Source organism: Erinaceus europaeus, chromosome 11 (assembly GCF_950295315.1).
Source record: "Erinaceus europaeus chromosome 11, mEriEur2.1, whole genome shotgun sequence".
Classification (NCBI taxonomy): Eukaryota; Metazoa; Chordata; class Mammalia; order Eulipotyphla; family Erinaceidae; genus Erinaceus; species Erinaceus europaeus.
Window position 1 is genome coordinate 85,548,292 of NC_080172.1, and position 23,619 is coordinate 85,571,910.

Here is a 23,619-nt window from a genome sequence, read left to right on the forward strand (position 1 = left end):
CAAGGGCAACAGAAGGGAAAATAAGTAAATTTAAAAATGAAGTAGTAATAGTTGTAGTATCTTCTTAGAAAATAAGAGAAGGCAGGGCCAAGAGAAAATGGGCTAATATATATAAGTACAGATAGTTATAAGAAGAATAGTCAGCCCATATCTGTGACATTGGGAGAACTACTAAACTTCTGCAGTTTCCAATGGACGGAATGGGGACACAGAACTCTGGTGATGGGAATGGTATGGAATTATATCACTATCATCTTATAATTTTGTAAGTCAATATTAAATTACTAATAAAAAGATAAATAAAGTATATAACTTCTAAAATAACAATTTGAATCTATTCAGTATTCACTGGCTTCCATATGGCATAAAACATGATGTTGATGTTCCTATCATTTTTGGTTTTAGAACTAAGAATCCTACAATGTCAGAGCATTTAAAGCTAAATCATGAAGAAAAACAATCTAAAACCATAAAGACCAAATTGTCAGAAATTTAGGTTAAAGGATAGAGGGCAATGATTTATTGCTTTAGGAAGATATGCTTTCCCCTAGTCATTCTGGTGCACTCTGTTAATAAAAAGAAATTGAATAATATTGAGCAGAGAATTCACTTATAAAATACAGAAACAGATAAGAATGTCAGATAAACTCATAATAGAAAATTGTGCTCATTCAAATTATATGACAGTGCTCTCTTTTTAAATCAAAGTATCACCACAAATGCAATTCAACTTAATAATTAGATCAAGAACTCATGAAGTAGTCTAAGAATAGCCTAAGGTTGTAGATTATACAGTGAATGTCTTCTTTTACTCATAAAACCTGTGAAATTGCTTGACATTTAAAGGAAAGTAAGTAGGAGAGAGAGCAGTGTATTAGAGACAAAATTTAAAAGGCTAAAATTGGCAATCAAGTTTCAACTGTAGTTAAAGATACTTAAATTATGTATTTATGTTTTATAACCATACATAACAAGTATATTTGTTCATGGTGATTAAAAAGCATTATTTTATCCCCTACCATATAAGGAAATATATACTTCTAGAAATTATTTAAATGGTAAGACAAAATCAAATGACAAGCCTAAAAAATTTCCACAGTAATTGTTTAATAAAATTAAAATATTTATGATTTTATGGTAAAATTTAGTATACTTAAATGAATATGTATTAAGTAATCAATATAAATTTTTAAAAAATCAACCTAATTCTTTTACCTTTGGACCTTGTCTTCCTGGATATCCTGGTAATCCTGGAACACCAAGTTTTCCCTAAAATTAAAAAGGAATAAATTTAAGTTGAATTAAGCTTAAATAAAGATTTTAGTAATTTCTCTAAAAGTTAAAATAAATCTGGTCATTTGAATGGAAAAGTTATTAACTCTTACCATGTTCTGTTCAATATATTCCATTATTTTATTTGAAAAATATTGCTTTGGATATACTTATTTACAGCATTGTTGACCAACTTACTTCTCTGTTGCATAAGTAAAATCACCTTCTTTGGAGATATGGACCATTAAACTAAAGAAAAATCTATTATCTTTGTGAACTCTTAATCATGACAAATTAAAACTATTCATTTTTTTCCAAAATTTAATATTTAACTAAATTTAGTTTATATAGTTGCATTGCAGTCTTCCAACTGAAGTTAATTTTTATAAAATTATTTTATTCTTCACAGTATAAAAATATAAAATAATTTAAGCCATTGCTCTAAGAAATGCAGAGTTTGGTACCTGAATAAATCTGAATTAAAAAAATACACCAAATGTTGAAAACAATTAGTAACACAACTACTTTTTTCCAGTAACAAGCTATTCTCATTATGAAGTAACCACAATAGTGAGAAAAATGAATTCCAGAGATATGTAACAAATACGAAAAGATTTAAAACAGTATGGTAACAAAATTACCCTCCTAACCAAGAATTAAATTTTAAAAATGCAGGTAGAGAGAACATTGAATTTAATAAACTAAATAGAATATTTTGATAAATTTCACTGTGACTCATTTACTTTAGTAAGATGTTTATCAAAGTATATTTCATATATAAAACAGTTCTTATGAAAGTCTTAAGCTTTAAAAAGTATACAGAATCATTGTTCTCCTGTAAATTTATTTTATTATTATTATTTCTCCCCCAGGGTTATTTATCACTGGGGCTCGGTGCTGGCACTATGAATTCACTGTTCCTGGCAGTCTTTTTTTTTTTCTTTTTTCATTTTATTAGACAGGATAGAGAGAAATTGAGAGAGGAAGGGGAGATAGAGAAAGACACCTGCAGACCTGCCTCACTGCTTGTGAAGCATCCTCCCTGGAGGTGGGAAGCCAGGGCTTGAACTGAGGTTTTTGCCTCTCACACTACGTAAGCTTAACCCATTGTGCCACTGTCCGACTCTTCTCCCGTGCATTTAAACAAATTAATAAAGACACATCTAAAATGCTATATAAAGTGCTAAAAGGTGATAAATATTAATGAAAAAGCATAGATTTATTACTGGATGAAACAAGGCACAAAATTAGAAGTAAATTTTACGACCTTGTTACAGATGGAATTAAAGAGTTCTCTGATTCAAGATCAACACAGCATAGGTAAACAGTTTTCAGATGGAAAATATGCAAATAAGTCCTAAGAAGCATACTTATAATGATGTCCCACTGGATAGATACATTAAGTTATGATAGCTTTTTTATGCTATTGATTTCAAGGTTAATGAAGTTCTCAAATTGTTATTAAAACAATTTTGTATTCTATGTTAATGACTATATTAGAATGTATACTCTTAGTCATTTTGGAGTCATTTAAAAATAATTCTAGACAGAAAACCTATCTGTATTTTCAGTAGTGGTGTATGAAACTTCAGTGAAGAGAAAAATACAAATGCAATGTCAAGAAAAATAAAATTGTGGGACTGTTTAAAGTTCTGCTGTCTCCAAATACTTTGTAGAACGTTTTGCACTAAATAGGCTGAGGCTAAGAAAAGAGGAAGGTCAACAGACTTTATAGACTACAAGTAACCAATTTACTCAGGAGGGTCTCAAGGTCCTTATGTAAGCCCATGCTTCACTTTCTTTCACCTTTTCCTTTTACTGCCCAGGCTTAATAACCTTATTCATCAGTCCTCGGATGAGACATTTCTCCAGTAGTATGGGCATGTTTTAAAACAGTTATGAATGGATAAGTCACATAGTTTCAAACAAGTCAAAACATTATTTAAAAAAAACATTGTCTTCTGGATATATATATATATATATATATATATATATATATATATATATATACATATATATGTGGGAAAAATAAAAAATGTATTTTTTGGATGGAACAAATACTAATTCCAGTTTTTCCAAAATGATAAGTAGAGTATCGTTTATTGATTTGTTAATTACACTTAAATTCTCAGCCACCACTGAGGCAGAGTTTTACATATGACTGTGCCATAGGGAATTAGAAAATAAGAAAATTGGGAGTCCGGCAGTAAGTGCAGTGGGTTAAGACAGGTGACACAAAGCACAAAGACCAGTGTAAGGATCCAGGTTTGAGGCCTGGCTCCCTACCTGCAGGGGAGTCACTTCACAGGCCGTGAAGCAGGTCTGCAGATGTCTGTCTTTCTCTTCCCCTCTCTGTCTTTCCCTCCTCTCTCCATTTCTCTGTCCTATCTAACAACGATGACATCAATAACAACAACAATAACTACAACAATAAAAACAAGGGCAACAAAAAGGGAATAAATAAATATTAAAAAAACAAAAAATAAGAAAATTGAATATGATAAGTGATCCTGCCTTGTGATTATAATTTTAAATTATGCATACATGTATGTAAGCATTAACTGAATCATAGATACCTAATATGAACAATTAAAAATAAATTTTTAAAAATCAATGGGGTTTACAGTCAACAATATTTATACACCTTTCCCATATTAGGGAGCTACTCTCTTCCCTGATACAGCTTTCTGGTCCTTTTCCCAGCCATGACATCATCTCCCCAGACAATAACTTGGATCCACCTGCATATCAGATTTCAGGCTCAGGCCAACAAAAACAAAACAAACAAACAAACAAAAACACTAGTATAGCTACAAGCCCTTTGAAATATAACTAAAATACACCTACTAGCTATCTACAAAATGGAGGACCCCCCAGCACTTCATCTGCACTATTCCAGCCTTTAGGTCCATGACCGTTCAACAATTTGTTTCACTTTGTATGTTAACTCTCTTTTCAGCCACCAAGTTCCAGATGCCAGCAGGATGCGACCAGAATTCCCTGGACAGACAACCCCACCAATGTGCCTTGGAGCTCTGCTTCCCCATAGCTCTTCCTCACTAGGGAAAGAGAGAGACAGGTTTGGAGTATGGATCAACCTGTCAATGCCCATGTTCAGTGGGGAAGCAATTACAGAAGCCAGACAGACCTTCAAGCTTCTGCATCCCACAATGATCTTGACCCCATACTCCCAGAGGATTAAAGAATAGGAAAGCTATCAGGGGAGGGGATGGGATATGGAGGTCTGGTGGTGGGAACTGTGCGAAGTTGTACCCCTCTTATCCTACGGTTTTGTCAATGTTTACTTTTTATAAATTATATATAGTAAAGTGACAATGAAGCATCAGATTCAAGAGAACTGACCTTCTCCCCTGCTTGACCAGAAGGACCAGGATCTCCAGTTGGTCCTGCTCGACCTTTGGGGCCTTCAGGGCCATCTTCTCCTCTAGGACCTAACTGGCCAACTTCTCCCTGAAACAGAGTAACAGTGTTTTGTAACTTAAAACTTATTTGAGATTGAATTGTAGACATTATAGTGTATCAAAAAGTTATATTCTTCAATTCTTAGCCTTATTTACTCATATTTCATTTACAACAGAAGCTTAAAAGTATTTGACTTCATCAATCTTTCCATTAATAAATAGTTGAGTAAAGCCTGACATTTGAAAACCTACAGAAGCTCAATTCTAGTATGTACCATATAAATTACTTTCAGTACATGTGATTTGTAAAGAGAAAAAAGAAGGGGGGGATCAAGATTAAATAATGCAGGCAGGCCAAATATACTACCTGAAAATATGCTGACTTAGCAAAAGTATTATTCTTGAGCTGAAGGTAATTAAAAAGCAGAATTTAAGGCCTCTGCTTCTCTTCATCTGCTTAAAGGCAACATGTAAATTTACATGTAAATCTCCTCTCTATTTATAAGGCAAAAGTTAATCACTAGGGACAAATTAAACTTTTACCAGCTTAGAACAGCAGGCATTAGATAAAATTGCACAATAAACTTTATTAACTGATCTTCATTATTTGTTTCAAATATATCTGCCTTTTCACAATTTGCAGCAGTAGAAATTCAGTCTTTTTCTATTGTCTTTGTCACTTCTTTAATAAGTTTTGTTCATTTGCTAAAATTCTATATAAACCCAAGTTCTAATCACCCCACTTAATTTAATTATCACTGAACATTCTCATGAATATATAACACATGTTAGCAAACTACTGAGGTATTTTTGTTTGTTTGTTTGCTTTTTCCACTTGTCCATATTTTGTCACATATTACAGGGCTTCTGCCTGAGAATATATTAGGGCTCTAGGGTAATTTTCTAGATAATAGCAATTTTGGAAACCACTATTTGGGACATAAGTAAATGTCTCCATTATTTGATTTTCAAGCGTAAGATATTGGGAACTTCAAATATGTAATTTTTATATGACATATTTTTGCTTGAATTCAAAACACTCGTTATCAGAAAAAAAAAAGTATACTTATTCTAGGTTCAAAATTCCTAGGTAAGTATTCAATAAAAGTTCATAAAGTTGCAAATACAGCTTCCAAGAACCAGTGTTTATCACATATGTCCAAAATGTTGGAAAAACACAATTAGTTCCTTTAAACAAAGATATGATCATTTTAGAAAGCATTTACATCACATATATATATATGTATGGTATATGTGCATGTAAATATGTATATACATATTATAAATATACATACATATTTATACATATTATAAATATACATACTATTTTACACATATAAAATATAGAATCTAAGAAAAAAGTGGTAGGATATTAATATCGTAAAAATTAAGCACTTAATTTCAAATAAAAACTGAAATGAAAAAAGAAGTCTCAAGAAATGCAAACTTTTATATTTAATCTAGTACATTCAGAATATGCACACAGAGAAGTTTATCTACTAGTTCAATTATTCTTTTTACTTACTCTATCACCTTTTAGACCCATGTCCCCTTTGAATCCTGGAAAGCCATCTTCACCCTAAAATTATAAGTAATAAAATAGGTGTTTACTCAGGTCGAATATAAAACATATCTGTGTAAAATGTGAATACTTTTAATTGCAGGAAAATTTTCTTTCCCTTTCCAACTCCAGAATCACTTTATTGAGGGAAAGTTGAAATCAACAAAGGTCCATTTCCACATTTCTCCAAGAGAGCTATCAATACATTTCACTGTTAACCAAACCACCATCTAAATCTACAAGAAGATTTTATGCCCCCAACCTCCCCTTAGTAGTTCTCCCTTCCTGCTTCTGAGTCTATGACAGCTGCCACTGACAACAGTCCCTGGAGGACTTAACCTATATTATCTTCTACTTTGTTTCTTCCAGCCCAACTGTGAGTGAAATCATTCAGTATCCATCCTTCTCCTGGTTTATTTTACTCAACGTAATTCCCTCCATGTTGTAGCAAAGGAGAATAAGTCATAGTTTCTTATAGTTGTGTAGTATTCCATTGTGATATATGCCAGTTTTTTAACCATTTATCTATTGTTAGACAAGGGTGCTTTCTAAATATTGACAATTACAAATATCATTTCAATAAATATTGGTATGTATAGATCTTTTCAAATAGGGGGAACTTATTTTAAGAAATGTAGTGAAACCTCCTCCTCCCTATTCTAACTCCTGATAGCAAGTTTCTTCCCATGTTCTCGTAATTATTTTTTATGTTTTACTCCAGTGTATTTTTCACACATATTCAAGTGTTCTTTCTTACTGGGACAGTGATATTCTTAAAATAAATCAATTTAAACATTAAATAATTGTCATTTTCAAATTTGGATAAAAAGTTGTTCTGGTTACTTTTTTTAAAAAATTTCTTATCCATCCCTTTCCATGCTAAGGGAGGCTTCAGTGCTGTGTTGTCTTTCTTTCTCTCCATCTGAAAAAGTCAATCCAAAGACCTTTGTCATTTTGGTGGTGGAAAAAAATGTTTTGTTCTCATTTTATTTTTTTTGCCCTTAAATTGCTAATTTCTAATTAAGAAATTCATACAATGCATTGTGGTGGTATCTGCTTTAACTAAATGCCTTCTAATTCAGCTTGTTCCATGTATTATCACCTTTTTGATGAATAACTAGAAAATTAATCTTATACTCTAAATACACAGACTTTATTGTTACATCATGTGTAGATATAAAAATGATGAAAACTGGGCATCCTTTTGGTATCAGAGGAGAAAATTCCACTATGAAATATTTCTAGCCATCCTTATTAAAAGTTAGAGGTTATAAAAATCAAATTTTGTGAGCAAACTGCCTCTTAACTTCAAGAAAAAATTTAATTTTTCAGGAATAATCACATATACTCAATATATTTTTTCCTCCAGGGTTATTGCTTGGGCTTGATGCCTGCACTATGATTCCACTGCTCCTGGAGGCCATTTTTTTCCATTTTGTTGACCATGTTGCTACTATTATTGTTTTTACTGCTGTCATTATTGCTGGATAGGAAAGAAAGAAACCTAGAGACAAAGAGAAGACGGGGAGAGAAAGACACCTGCAGACCTGCTTCATCGCTTATGAGGTGACCCCCTTGCAGTTGGGGAACCCGGGCTTGAAGCAGGATCCCTACTCAGGTGCAGGTCCTTGTGTTTCACACCATGTGCACTTAATCCACTGTGTTACTGCCCTGTTTGCAACTCAGTTGCTTTAATCAAGCAATTATTCTGTACGGTGTACTATGAAGTACTTTGAAGATTTTGCTTATGTATAAAAATTAAGGCAAAATATTTGTGCTATTTTGTTGCCAATGGACCAGAAGGGGCTGCACAGATACAAGAGCCACGATGATGGGTATTAAGTAAACATATACTAAGTGAACATTTGAAGAATTCTTTATCTCTCTCTATGTGAGTTTGGCAAGTTATGTTAAAGTTCAGAAAGTACCAAGTGGGAGTCGGGCAGTAGAGCAGCGGGTTAAGCATAGGTGGCACAAAGTGTACACCTATGTTCATAGCAGCACAATTCATAATAGCTAAAACCTGGAAGCAACCCAGGTGCCTAACAGCAGATGAGTGGCTGAGAAAGCTGTGATAATATATATATATATATATATATATATTATATTATATTATATTATATTATATTATATTATGTAATACTATGCTGCTATTAAGAACAATGAACCCACCTTATCTGACCCATCTTGGATAGAGTTAGAAGGAATTATGTTAACTGAGCTAAGTCAGAAAGATAAAGATGAGTATGGGATGATTCCACTCATAAACAGAAGTTGAGAAAGAACAGAAAGGGAAGCTAAAAGCAGGATTTGACTAAATCTACAGTAGGGCACCAAAGTAAAAATCCTGTGGTGTGGGGGAGGGTGGGCATTCGGCTTCCTGGGGCGGCAGGGTACAGGGGTGGGTTGGGACAAAGTCTTTTGGTGGTGGGAATGGTGTTTATGTACACTCCTATTAGTTTGTAGTCATATAAATCACTTTTTAATTAATATGAGAGGGGAAAATTGATTGTATGTCTCAAACTTTTTAAAGCACAGACTGAGTCTTTTTAATACATAGGCTGAGTCTTTGATATGTTGACGCTCTCAAAAGCCTAGACCAGGGAGAACAGAAGCAACCGGTGGCACAGCTATATACAAGATGTTGGGTATTATACAGCAAATCCTAACAAAGGGACTTTTCAAAGTTAACCCAATTACCAAATAATGAGATGATAACAATAACTATCCATTGTCTTCTTGAACCCTAAGACAGCAGGAACCTCACATTTCCACTATGGAGCCTGTATTACCCCAGTCCTGGAACCTCAGGGTGGGGTGCACTTTCCTGCATGCTTCTCTCATTTCATATCAAATAATATTTCATCCGTCGATCACAACCTAATCAAGGCAATGAGTGCCACCTCAGCATGCCTCATTTCAGACTGTGTTGAGAGACTTCAGGGGTGGAATGACAACCCTTCAGCTTCATTACTTGGGTGAGACCTTTCCTTTCGTAGGATTCTCTAATTCCATTCCAGGTGTTTCACTTCCTAACAAAGTCCCAAAACCTAGATATAGACCAGGTCCCCTGAGAAAGAGCATATGTTCACACGTATCCATAAATTAGAACAAAATATATACCTGAAAGCAAAAGTACACAATAGTCTGCAGTGAGTATCCCCCAGCACTTCATCTGCACTATTCCAGCCTTTAGGTCCATAATTGTTCAACAATTTGTTTGGCTTTGTATGTTAAATCTCTTTTCAGCCACCAGGTTCCAGATGCCAGCATGATGCCAACCAGACTTCCCTGGACAGAGGACCCCACCAAAGTGTCCTGGAGCTCCACTTCCCCAGAGACCCACCCTACTAGGGAAAGAGAGAGGCAGACTGGGAGTATGGATTGACCAGTCAACACCCATGTTCAGTGGGGAAGCAATTACAGAAGCCAGACCTTCCACCTTCTGCAACCAACAATGACCTTGGGTCCATATTTCCAGAGAGATAAAGAATGGGAAAGCTACCAGGGGAGGGGATTGAATATAGAGATCTGGTGGTGGGAATTGTGTAGAGCTGTACCCCTCCTATCCTATGGTTTTGTTTATGTCTCCTTTAAAAAAAAAAAAGAATCCTGGTTTGAGCCCCTGGCTCCCCACCGCAGGGGAGTTGCTCACAAGCAGTGAAGGAGGTCTGCAGGTGTCTTTCTCTCCCCTTCTCTGTCTTCCTCTCCTCTCTCCATTTCTCTCTGTTCTATCCAGCAACAATGACATCAATAATAACTACAAGAATAAAACAACAAGGGTAACAAAAGGGAATAAATAAATATTAAGAAAACCTTTAAAAAGTAAGTACCAAGTAGTTAATTATGGATACATAAAATTTAAAATCAAAGAATTTTAAGAATTTTAACAAATCTAAAATTTTTATTAAATAAAAACAATGTTTTCAATTCTGTTTAAAGACTGACAGATGAGCTGTATTGAATGAAAACAGGCCTAGCCAGGGCTTCAGATGACTACTTAACTTCCTATTGACTAGTCTTCATTACTTCTCCCTAGAGGAAAAGGTAATTATACAGTTGCCAAATTTAGATTAAAGAACACTGCTCTTGAATTCTAAAACTCAGCAATGCTATTAAAAATATCTTCAACAGCTTTTAGGATTTCTTTTTTCCAAACATATCTAGATATCTAGCATATCTATCTATCTACTTTCAATTTATCTATTATACAATATATACTTTTAGAAAAGGACCTGAAGACTATAGCCCCAGCCACCACTTCGCTGGCTGGTGTGAGTACAGCCTGGATCCCAGATCTGCAGGCAGGCGAGCAGGTGGGCAGGAGCCCAGTAAAGAGATGTCCCTGCTGGAGGCAATTATGCAAAGTGACAAGTGACTGCTTTCTTTCTCAAAGACAACCCCTTTGGAAAATGCATTTTTTCCCTGCAGACTTTGGGGAAGTGTGTGTGTGTGTGTGTGTATGGGGGGGTTTGGTGGGAACCTCAGAACCTCTGTGTATGAAAAGGCCTAGGTGGAGGTCCCCTTAGCCTGCTTGGCAAATTTTGGCAGCATGGTTTTCCAGAGGGGCAAAGCTTGTAGGGATCCAGGACCTGGAAGGTATGGCTGGGTCAGAGTGCTGTAGGTATCTGACTCGGTGCCTTGTCTCCATTGCGTACTCCCGCTGCATGCCCGTGGGCTTCCAGTGTATACAGCAGCTCAGTCTTCTTTTATGAATGTTTATGCATTTGGATTTTAATCAGCTGTATGCTGTTATTTTAACTGGCTTTAAGCTGATAAGATGATGGGTTAGTGACCATGTTTGCTGTGTCCCTCAGCCTGGTGTGGAGGGCAGCACTGGTCTGGGACAGTTAGAAGGACAAAGTGCCTGATGTGGAGCCAGTTCAGAGGCAGCTCAGCCACCCTGGCCTGAGCAAGGTGGTGCCTGTTCCCTGAGAGCATGAAAGCACGTCTGTCCAGATAAGCTGCACTGCTGGGAGCCCACAAAACCTATGAAACATGTCAGATATGTTTATATAAGGCCACAGTGTAATTGCACATTGTGCTTGTTTTAATAAAACTGTTTTGAATTAAAAAAAAAAAAAAGAAAGAAAAGGACCTAGTAAATTTGGTGCTATTTCTGTCACAACTGTGTTTTCAATATATTCACAAATAAATGAATACATGAGATGACTCTTAAAGGACTAAACATGTTCTCACAATTCTGATATTTAAAAAAATACATTACATTATCAAGTTACTAAGCTTTCCAGCACTAAAATTATTCAAGTCTAAATCTTAAAAATAAATTGTAGAATATTTGTAAAAAAGAAATTTCCCTCTGTGGCTCTAAAGAATAAATCCAAGTTTAAACAATGGAGAACTTTAATCCTAACTAGGACATCAACTTGGGATTCAAATGGTAGTTAACAATTTATGTTTTATCTATAAAGGAAAAATAGTTTCAGTTTTATTAATCTCTTATGAGATAAAAATTCCATTATAACATATACTCAGATAAAGAAAATAAATACTGTAGATTAAAATTCTTTAGGAAATAATGACTGCATTGAACTTGTAATTAGAATTCTTAACCATAGGAAAAAATTTCCAATTATATATAGCTTATTTTAATTTTTTACTAAAGCACTAGTCAGCTCTGGTTTATAGTGGTACAGAAGATGGAATGTGGGACTTTAGAGACAAAGGCATGAGAGCCTCTTAGCATAATTATCCTATCTATCCCCACCCCTTTATTAATAGTTGTTAAAAAATTGAAGGCCAGAAAAATAGCCCACTTGGACAGTGTGCTACCTTACTTACCATCTTTGCAAACCAGACTCAATTCCAAACTCCATTGCATGGAAGAGACATTCAGTGTTGTCTTCTCTTCCACTACCTCTCTGTCTCTCTTGAGCTAACAAAGTGAGCCTGAAGCAGTTAAGCCAATGGTGTGTGTGTGTGTGTGTGTTTTGAAAAATGAAATATATTACTAGATTAGCACAAGATGAAATCAAATCTAGATATAAAAGATATCCTATAATTTTTAAGACAATGGCCTCATTTCACAAATTTAAAGTAAGGTTTGCAAAAGTAAATAATCTATTTCTAGTTATTACTATAAATAGAATCAGAACTTAGAACTTTTTAATTCTCAATTTAATTTTTTAATTATTTAATTAATTTTACCTAGTTCACTTGTTTCTAAGATCCTATGTAATTAAAAATAATGATTAGGTCAGACTCAGACTGTGTCCAGAGACTTCAGGTGTGGAATGAAACCCTTCAGCTTCATTACTCGGGTGAGACCTTTCCTTTCACAGTATTCTCTAATTCCATCCCAGGTGGATCACTTTCTAACAAGCCCCAAAACCACGTAGATATACACCAGGTTCTGTGAGAGAGAGCATATGTTCACACGTACCTATAAACTACTGCAAAATATATACCTGAAAGCAGAAGTACACTAGAGTTTGCAGTGAGTTCCCCCCCCCCCCCAACACTTCCTCTCCACTATTCCAACCTTTCAGTCCATGATTGCTCAACAATTTGTTTGGCTTTGTATGTTAACTCTCTTTTTAGCCACCAGTTTCCAGATGCCATTAGGATTCTGGCCAGCCTTCCCTGGACTGAAGACCCCACCAATGTGACCTGCAGCTCTGCTTCCCCAGAGACCCACCCTACTAGGGAAAGAGAGAGGCAGACTAGGAGTATGGATTGACCAGTCAACGCCCATGTTCAGTGGGGAAGCAATTACAGAAGCCAGACCTTCTACCTTCTGCAACCCAGGACCCTGGGTCCATGCTCCCAGAGGTATAAAGAATGGGAAAGCTATCAGGGGAGGGAATGGGATATGGAGATTGGGTGGTGGGAATTGTGTGGAGTTGTACCCCTTCTACCCTATGGTTTTGTTAATTTATCCTTTCTTAAATAAAAAATAAATTAAAAAAAGAAAAATAATAATAATAATTAGGGGCACATGGTGGCGTACCTGGTTAAGTGTACGCATTACAATGCACAAGGACCCAGGTTCAAGCCCTTGGGCCCCACCTGCATAGGGAAGCTTCACAAGTGGTGAAGCAGGGCTGCAGGCATGTCTCTCTCTCTATCTCTCATCTCTATCTCCATCTCCTCCCTCTCAATTTCTCTCTCTATTCAATAATAAATAAATTAGATATAAAAAAGAATTAAAAAATAATATGGTTCAGGAGGTGCCTCAGTGGATAAAAAACTGTACTACTGTGAGAGGTCCTGAGTTCAATCCCTGGCAGCATATGTACCAGAGAAAATCTGGTTCTTTCTCTGTCTCCTATCTTTCTCTTTAATAAATAAACAAAACAAAATACATATTTAAAAAATAATAATGAATAACCTCAACTTGTTTTTCTATACCTGCAATATACACCTTCATTTTTCCTGGGGAGATTTCTTTTGACAATATATCTCACCACTTAGCATTTATATTTATTTTGTCATTTTGCCATGCTCTTCTTTTCTAAAAGTTTGCAACTTCCATGACCCCATTAATCATTTCTTTTTTAAACACTGTCTTTTCTAAACATTTTTTGGTAGGCATTAATTTCTTGAAAAGATATTTGAGTGGTGGGGGGCGGCAGGCAGTGACACACCTGGCTAGGCGCACTTAGTATTAAGCATAAGGATATGCGCAAGGACCCAGGTTGGAGTTCTTGCTCCCCACATGCAGCCTGGACACTTCAGATAACCAGGTCTGCGGGTGTCTTTCTCTTCCTCTGTCTTCCCTCCTCTATTAATTTTTCTGTCCTATCGAATGGAAAGGGGAAGGGAAAAAAAAAAGCCACCAGAAGCAGTAAATTTGTTGGATTTGTAGTGCTGACACAGAGCCTCAGTGACTGGAAGCAAAAAAAGAAGAAGAAAAAGATGTTTAAAGTTCATTTTCTTTATCAAAATTGTTTTATTTAGTAAATAATGATGTATCAGGCAGTTTTTTCACATGGTACAATTTCTTATCTCACTGTGATAGGTGTCCACATACCACTAACAAGGAAACTCCCAAGGGGTCAGAGAGATGGCTCCCTGGGTATGTGGTCTGAATTGCCATACATTCCTAGCCAGGTTCGATCTCCAGCACTATGTTCAATGATAATAAAAGAAGTTTAGTGCTGATTTCACTTTCTGCCTGACTGTCTCTCCTTCACTTGATATTTAACTGAAAAAAAGCCACAGAGCAGCGAAACTGCAATGTATAAGATCCTTGCTCCAGCGAAAAATATAAAACTTGTAGACTGACACTGCTCATTTGCACAGGCAACCTGAATGTAACTAGAAGTGCAACACAGTCTGAACCATCACTCTATTCCTCTGCCAGCTCAGTAAATTACTGCCTAAAATGCCTCTGTGAATATCAGGATGAGTTGGGACTCTCATGAAAGTAGCTGAGTTAATTTAAAATGAATGACATTTTTCATAGAGTAGAGTTGATAGTATATAACTTAACAAAGCCTTAGTCGAAAAAATAAAATGGATATAGTAAGTTCATTTTTCTTATTATCCCTTCATTGTAGATGTCAAATCCTGAGAGTACATTATGACTATGTGAATAAACAGTTATCCTTGAAATAAAAATTGATAATACATATATTTCACCATATCCAAAACAATATATACTAAACTCATTTTAATATAACAATGGAGTAAGAGCCAATCCAATGATTGCTATTACTAATACCATTCCATTTCAATAATCACTGAAGAATTTGGGGTGCTCCAGTTACTTTAACATAGAAAATTGCAGTTAATGTGTAATTAAGATTTTTGTTCAAAGGCAAATATTACCTGTCCTATAAATATTTCCATACATTTTCATGACTTCTCTCCACTTTAATCCTACTTTTGCTTCCCATAACTCTTGTATTGTACACAGTGTCAAGTTAGAAACTTCATCTTTTCCCAATAAATTTAGGCTACTCTAACATATATTGTATTGCATTTTAGTTTATGTATTTGAAGGATTTTAGAAAAGATATTATCAATGTTCGGTAATACATATAACAGTATTCTGCATAACACCTGTGGAAAGTCCATTCATAAGATCAACTCTATGATTTGATTTAAAAAGACTAAACACATTTAAGAAAAAATGATATGAGATTAATTATATTTATGACAAATTTTACTTCTTTCCTACAATTTAATACTCATCCCAAAATATAGGGAATTTTAAAGTTCCACTCTACATAGTACAAAAATAGATTTGCATAGTCTGATAGTTAGATAATAACAATATATTTAGGAAAGTAAATAACTGTTATTAAGGTAAAAAGTTTGATAATTATATATATATATATATAATGATTAAGATTTTAAAAAATTTAATTAAGATTTTTTTAAAAAAGGTGTAATTTACCTTTTCACCTTTAGATCCCTTGAGACCTCTGACACCATCTGCACCCTATGGAATAAATTGGAATAATTAAATGAATACAATATTTTTACACCAAAAATAAATAATTTAGAAATAATAAAATTTACCTTTACTCCTCGGGGACCAGGATAACCAGCAGGTCCTTGTGGACCGGGAGGACCCTGGAAAAAAAATTCATTGAAATATATAATACATTGCATGTGACATATATATATGTATATATAAAGTCATGACACATTTTTTCCATAGGAAAATATAGAAAAATACATTATGAATTTTCCAACAACCCACTATTAGAAATTACTAGAGTAAGTCATTTTCTCTTAGATCCATGACAACAGAACTTTTAAATAGACACTATGAAACATACCAGAGCACCCTTGTCTCCAGACTGGCCTTCTTTTCCAGGATGACCCTATATTTAATTAAAAAAATATATATACTTATAAGATGAACTACTAACAATGGTTTATACTACCTGGCAACAGTTCTGTTTTTCTAGTATATAGAATCATATGTAAATTAGACATATGAACATGTGTGCATATATTTAATATAGACATAATATACAGGATATATATTATTATTAATATACATTTAGCTGTATATTATAATTTAAGGAAGGTGTATATAAAGTAAAATACTAGAAATATATGTCTCAAAGATATTAATGACTGATTCTCAGTCTATGGGATAAAATCAGCCATGAAAAACACTAAACACTTTGCATCAGTGTTTATGACTTTATAAAAACAATGGAAGTTATGTCACTTGCAAGTAAGCATAACAAACTTTCATTTGAAAGATAGAGAATTTAAATACAAGACAAATCTGTAAAACAATATTACAACCATATATATAACAACTCTTTTATGTTTCAACTGTAATCAGTCTTGCATAAAAGTATTTCAGTTTGTCATTTGTTTTGCATATTGGTCAAATAAACACACATGCATCCTCAAGACAACTAAGGCATTGAAAGGGACACATGAAATTACAGAAAGTACATAAATATTATGATCTTAATCAGTCACTGAGAATCAGTAAATAGAAATGTACAGGCTCATCACAATTACACTCAATAAAAATTTTGTATACTATCTCTCTAAAACCTAAGTAGTCTAAAGAGAAAAACATTATTTTTGTATTTTATTTATTTATTTATTTACTAGCTAGAGACAGAGAGAAATTGAGAGGGGACGGGGGGAGATAGAGAGGGAGAGAGGCAGAGACACACTTGCAGCATTGCTTCACCACTCGTGAAGCTTTTCCTCTGCAGGTGGGGACCAGGAGTTTGAACCTGCATCCTTGTGCACTATAACAGGAGCACTTAACCAGGTGTGCCACCACCTGGCCCCTAAACATTATTTTTTTTAAATGACAAATATAAAGTTCACAAACTTTATTTATTAATATTATTAATAATCCATGAAGATGAAGAATTAAATGGAAGATGACTAAGGAATTTTTCACCAAGACTCTCAAAAAACTGTAACTTGAAAAGAGAGGCTAGAAAACACCTCCTATGAAAAGAAAAGGATTCAGGGAAGAGTACAGCAATGTGGAAATTTAAAGCATGCGAAGAGTTCATGAACCTGTTTGGTTGGAGTTGACAGGTGGTTCCTTATGACATAGGAAAACAGGAGATTCTGGCCTAGAGTAAGAGAATGAGCTTATCCAAAGACTACTGCAAGTTAATTTAAGATTTTGCACTATAGATAGGACATGATGAAATAGTATTTTAGAGAAATCAATGGTTAACGACTGGCTCAATTCACTTTCATTACCAACTTCATAAAATCACTCTTAAACACATGTAAAATCATCTTTAGGGAAAATACATGGAAACGTTAATGACAAGTTAAATCTCACTTACAGGAGGCCCATCAGCACCAGGAAGTCCTGCAAGGCCTGGTTTTCCCTGTGGTCCCTAATCAATGAAAGAAAATCTTTATTTTAAATAATGAAAGCTATGGAAATATGACTCTGTTTCCCTATTATTTTTTCCTATTATTTCTATATTATTTGATATGACAGAGAAATTGAGAGAGTATGGGGAGATATAAATGGAGAAAGAAAGATAAACACTTGAAGACTTTCTTTACTGCTTGTGAAGCATCCCCTCTGCAGGCGGGGAGCAGGGGCTCAAACCTGGGTCTTTGCACAGTCATGTGTATGCTCAACCCAGTGTGCCACCACTCAGCACCCTGCTTCTATTTATTTCAAAAATCTTTTATAATTTATTGTGTGTAGATCTTTAATTTTATAGTTAAATTTATTCTTTTGAATGTGATTTTTTTTATTCCTACTTTTCTTTTTGCCATTTCATTATGTGTACATAGACATGCAACAGGTTTTGCAAATTAATTCTGTAGCCTGCCATTTTACTGTGACCTCTTATCTCTCACAACTTTTATAGTAGTCTTTGGAGTTTTCTATGTACAAAAACATACTTGTCATATAATCTTTTTTTTATTTAAATTAAGTTTTTATTTATTTATTTTCCTTTTTGTTGCCCTTGTTGTTTAACATTGTTGTGGTTATTAATGTCGTTGTTGTTGGATAAGACAGAGAGAAATGGAGAGAGGAGGGGAAGACAGAGAGGAGGAGAGAAAGACAGACACCTGCAGACCTGCTTCACCACTTGTGAAGCGACTCCTCTGCAGGTGGGGAGCCGGGGGCTCGAACTGGGATCCTTACGCAGGTCCTGGCGATTTGCGCCACGTGCGCGTCATATAATCTACAAATAGTGGTAAATGTAGTTCTTTTCCAACATGGATAACCTTTATAACACTTTCTTGTCTAACTGCCCTTGCTACAACTTCACAACTTCAGAATTCATTATACTGAATAGAACCAGAGAGCACAAGAAATTTGACTTTGTTCCCAATCTCCATGAAAACATTTTCAATTTTCTTCAGTTGAGTATGTGACTTGATTGTGGGCTTGTCATATTATAAGACCTTTATTATGTTTGTTCTATTCCTATACTGTTGATATTTTTATAATTCTAGGTTTTTAATTCTTCTCAAACACTTTATCTGCATCTATTGAGAGGAACATGATATAGTATGCACATGCATCAAAAATGTGCAAAATAAGAGAAACCAGGCACAACGGTTACATTTTCATATTCACCAATATGATAACATGCATGCATGTTACAAACAGGAATGATCAGAAAGGCATCTCTACAATGACTGAGGGCAGTATAGTGATTATCTAGGTTAGCTGGTGAAAGGGAGTGTCCAAAGTGACACAAGATTTCCTTCTGAGGAGGCATAAATACTTAAAAGAATAGTGACAAAACTGTGTAAACTTACTAGAAGCCACTGACCTACAAACTTTATTTTTTTAGTGTTTGTTTATTACTGTAATGTTAAGGAATGAATGAGATGAGACAGAAGGCCAGATAATTGCTAATCTCTGGCATAAGATAGTGCCAGATATTAAACCTTCAATCTCTGCCGTATCAGACTTGTGTTCCAACAGCGTCAGGTATCTCTGCAGCTCTGACTTATATAAGAGGAGTCCTTAAATAAAGACATTTTATAATATGAAACTACACCTCAATAAAGCTGCTAATTCTATTAAGCTATATATGTTTCTAGATATCAACGTAATTGAGTGTAAGAAAAAAGATATTAAAAAGAATTAGCTAAAATTGTCCTATAACTATAGTGGACTGGAAATACTGCTTGTTTGGAAAAATTAGCAAAAAATATTGGAGAAGATATTTCATTAATTAAATATTTATTCTTGTTTTTATCCAGTCACTGAGTTGTTAATAAAAAAAACATCATTTGCCATTTATATATGAGGAATGATGACAGTGATAACTTTGAAATTTTCTCTTAATCAGATCTTGCAAAAGCCCTTTGTCACTAGCAAATATAATTACGTTTTTAAATAATGAGAAATGAAAGGAGAACCAAATAAAGAGGAAACATTCACCCATACCATCACATTTCTTGAATTAATATATCACAGAGTGTCACATTTGGATATTACTACAAAAAACATGAAGAAGAAACTCGTCTTTACATTTCAGAGATGTATGAATCACTTCACACCTTGCTTTCATGATTTACCTCAAAATTAATTTTTTATGTGTTGAATCATCTGGTTATCTTTTCAAAGATAGGAGGTGGTAATCACAGCTGACTAAGGCTGACAACTCAAATCCATACAAAAGACACAGAACAACAGTGTAACTTACTTTTTCACCAGGAGGACCAATTGGACCTTGTGGGCCAGGAAGACCCTATAAAATAATTATTTCATATGTCAGAAATCATATATTAACAATAAAATTAAAAATAATAGGATCTGACTGAGTTTGAAGTAGGCACCAAAGTAAAAATCTCTGGGTGGAGGGTGAGGGTGGAGGCTCAACTTCAGTGGTGGGGGGGGATGGGATGGGACACAGTTTTTGGTGGTAGGAATGGGGTTTATGTACACTCCTATTAACTTGTAGTCATAAAAATTAAAAAATGAATAAATTATATTTTAATAGCCTTATCTTTTTATTTATAAAAAGGAAAAATTGACAAAACCATAGAATAAGAGGGGTACAACTCCACACAGTTCCCACCACCAGAACTTCATATCCCTCCCCTGATAGCTTTCCTATTCTTTAACCCTCTGGGCGTATGGACCCAAGGTCATTGTGGGATGTAGAAGGTGGAATTAATAGCCTTCTATTGGAACATATATTATAACATTATGTGCAATCCTCTACATGACCCAGAAAGTTCTGGAACACTTCAGTTACACAATTAATCTTTTTGGATCATTTTCAGAAAGCTCTATGCTGTCCTGATATTTCATGAAAGTCCTGATCTTTCCTGAACACTAAATGACACATATTTCTCTTACAAGAAAGAGGCCTCTACATTTTTCTTTAATTTATTTTTATATGTTAATTAAATAGTGATTTATATGACAACAAATTAATAGGAGTGTACATAAACACCATTCCCACCACCAAAAGACTGTGTCCCATTCCATCCCCCTGCCCTGTGAAGCCGAACATCCACACTCACCTCATTTTTTAATTATTACTAGGGAAAATAAATTATCTTCTTACTTTCACAATGTAAATATTTTAGTCCTACATAGAAAAAAATTCAGGCTCTTTTATGTTCTCATAAAATAATGCATCTCACCACATCATCTCAAAGGAGTTGTACTGACTTAGACTTACTTGAGGTCCTGGATTCCCCTGCTGTCCTGGAGGTCCAGGTTCCCCTTGAGGGCCCTGTCACAGGAGAAAAAAAATATATATATATATACATACATACATACATACATACATAGAACTCTTTCTTCTCAACTGAAAAATCAGCTTCTAATTTTTGCCTCTAAAAACAATAAGGAAAATCTTACAAAATTTTAGTGGTAGGAAAAGCGAATGTGTTTGCAAAAATGTAAGCAATCTTTATATTATATTTAGTAACAAAAGTAGTTTATTAGAGCACAGATTCTCGGAAAGAGTTTTTAAAGGAGTATTTTCACTTACCATGTTTCCTTTTGGTCCTGGAGGACCATCTACACCTGCGATTCCCTTTAATGGAGAAAAAATATATATGTAGAATGCTTATGTGTAGATTGTAAAGCAGTAATCTAAACAAACAAAAACTAACCTAATAACATGATATCCATTAGTCTAGAGTGACCAAATATCATTTTTGTATTTAATGGAAATGACACCAAAGGCAAGACCTTCACTCTTCTATCCATTTCTACATAGAAGTAGCATTTTTCTCCCACATGTAGGCATTTTTCATGAAGCAATAAAATAAGTAAAACTAAAAAGGAGAGAGAAAAAGTCTTCAGAGTAAGGGGTGGTGAGGTATATTGGTAGCATTAGTAGGTCTTAATACAGAAAAGCTTTCAAGGTTTTTGGATTTTAAAAAGTCTAGCAACAAGTTTTCCCTAGAAAATTTGAGCTCTTTCCAGCAATACGTACAGGTTGTCCTGTAGGTCCTGGAGTTCCCCTTGGTCCCAGCAGACCTCGGGGACCCTAGAAAGAAAATAAATATAGCTAGTTATTATAAGAAATGTTCATAACACATACTTTTCTCTATCTCTCTCTAAAGAAAATGTAAAGCACGGTTGAGAGATAAAATGCATGTACATCTTTTCACATGTAGAATTTAATGCTTAAAATGCAATTTTATATATCACAAAGTATCTATTGTTCACACTAAATAGTCAAATGGATTACTGGGGTCACTGGAAATCACACTGAACTAACTATTCAATTAGAAAAACCAAATGGAAGATTTCTGGTATTTATTACACATTTAGGTTTATTCCATTTTGATATACTATTCACTGCATAGAAAAAAAAACAATGAATTAGATAAATATACATGCAAATTATGGATACTATATCCTTGAGAGATGCTTCAAAATATATTTCTGTTTTCCTTTTTTCTCTGTTTGTTCCCCTTCTTTTCTCTCCAGAAATTCCAATGTAATAATTACCATCTCTCGTGTTCACTTAAACTATTATGCTTTAGAGCTAACAACCCCAATTTACTAAAAAAAAAAAGTAGGACTGAAAATAGAACTACCTCTAGTCTAGATCTTGTCTAACTCATTTGGCTAAACCTTTCTAACTCAGTTTCACAATGTGTAAAATTCAGTGGAATAAACTATAAAATATAGTACATTTTATCTTTTCTTTTCTTACTTGCTTTATATTTGTATTGGGTAGGCCAGAGAGAAATTGAGAGCAGAGGGAACGATAGAGAGGGAGATAGAAAGATTGACACCTGCAGATCTGCTTCACCACTTGTGAAACTTCTACCCTGAATGTGAGGAGTCGGGGCTTGAACCCAGATCCTTATACATGGTAATATGTGCACTTAATCAGCTATGACACCACCCAGCTCCCCATTTTATCTTTATGTCTGGTTCTTCTTCTTCTAGTGTTTGCCAATTTATGTCTGGTTAATACTAAATAACTCTTTTTTTTCTTCTGGTAATAAGACTAATTTATCCTATACATAAATAGATTCTGTTTAAAAATTTAATTAATTTTATTATTTATTTATTATTGGATAAAGATGGAGAAGAGGGGAGGGAGATGGAAGTACAGAGGAGACATAAGTACAGATATAAGAGACAGAGAGACATCTGCTTCACCACTTACAAAGTTTTCTCCCTGTAGGTGGGAATAAAGGTCTTAAACCTGAGTCCACTGCACTGTAATATGTGTGCTTTACAGGTGTGCCACTGCCTGGTCCCTAAATAGATTACTTAACTATTTTTCAAGTTAAATAAAACAAACAAATTGTAACAAAAACTAGTTAAGGTTTTTTTTTTTTTTTTTTTTGGTCTGGTAAAATGCCATACTTTTTTCTATCAACTGTCTAGAATTTTCTCATAATAGAAGAGCTTTATGTATCCTTTAAAAATGTTTTTTTAATGTAATAATTAACTAGTTATTTGAGGCAAGACTACAGCAATCACCCGAGTATTATGAAAAATATGAACAACTGTTCCTTGAAAATAGATTATTATTAAGAAAAAAACGTTGCTTACAGCTTCACCTGGAAGACCCCTTGGTCCTATTTCTCCATCTTCTCCCTGTTATGGACAAAATCCAGACAATGTAACATTTCCACATAATTTTATTTCCCATATGTTTTAATTTTTAATAGATCACAAAACAAAAGGGAATTTAATATACCCTCATTCCATCTTCACCAGGAGGACCAGGAAGACCCTGGGGACCGCGTTCACCCTATGCAGCAAATACAAAAATGATTGGATGATGGTCAGTCATAACATTCGCAAAAGAATATTTGGAGCAATGCTTGAAACATCAAACATTTATAATTGAACATTTAGAAGGGGAAATTAATGTTTCTTTTATATATTTCAGAATTCTTAAGTAATCATAATTTTATACTTAGTATATTGGGAAAGCATTCCTTCAGTTTGATTATTTATTTATTTATTTTTCTTAC

At 34.4% G+C, this 23,619-nt stretch overlaps 1 protein-coding gene across 2 annotated transcripts in view; it reads right to left on the reverse strand.

The window, feature by feature from the left end:
* COL11A1 (collagen type XI alpha 1 chain) overlaps nucleotides 1-23,619 on the reverse strand; it is a 188,587-nt gene that overhangs the window by 88,452 nt on the left and 76,516 nt on the right. For both annotated transcript variants that reach the window (XM_007532663.2, XM_007532666.2), the window contains exons 19-31: nucleotides 23,340-23,393; nucleotides 23,192-23,236; nucleotides 21,609-21,662; nucleotides 21,159-21,203; nucleotides 20,844-20,897; nucleotides 19,857-19,901; nucleotides 17,514-17,567; nucleotides 16,008-16,052; nucleotides 15,745-15,798; nucleotides 15,620-15,664; nucleotides 6,220-6,273; nucleotides 4,636-4,743; nucleotides 1,216-1,269 (exon numbers count right to left, since the gene is read on the reverse strand). In XM_007532663.2, coding sequence (XP_007532725.2) covers nucleotides 1,216-1,269; nucleotides 4,636-4,743; nucleotides 6,220-6,273; nucleotides 15,620-15,664; nucleotides 15,745-15,798; nucleotides 16,008-16,052; nucleotides 17,514-17,567; nucleotides 19,857-19,901; nucleotides 20,844-20,897; nucleotides 21,159-21,203; nucleotides 21,609-21,662; nucleotides 23,192-23,236; nucleotides 23,340-23,393 — 711 coding nt within the window. The remainder of the gene's footprint in view (nucleotides 1-1,215; nucleotides 1,270-4,635; nucleotides 4,744-6,219; nucleotides 6,274-15,619; nucleotides 15,665-15,744; nucleotides 15,799-16,007; nucleotides 16,053-17,513; nucleotides 17,568-19,856; nucleotides 19,902-20,843; nucleotides 20,898-21,158; nucleotides 21,204-21,608; nucleotides 21,663-23,191; nucleotides 23,237-23,339; nucleotides 23,394-23,619) is intronic.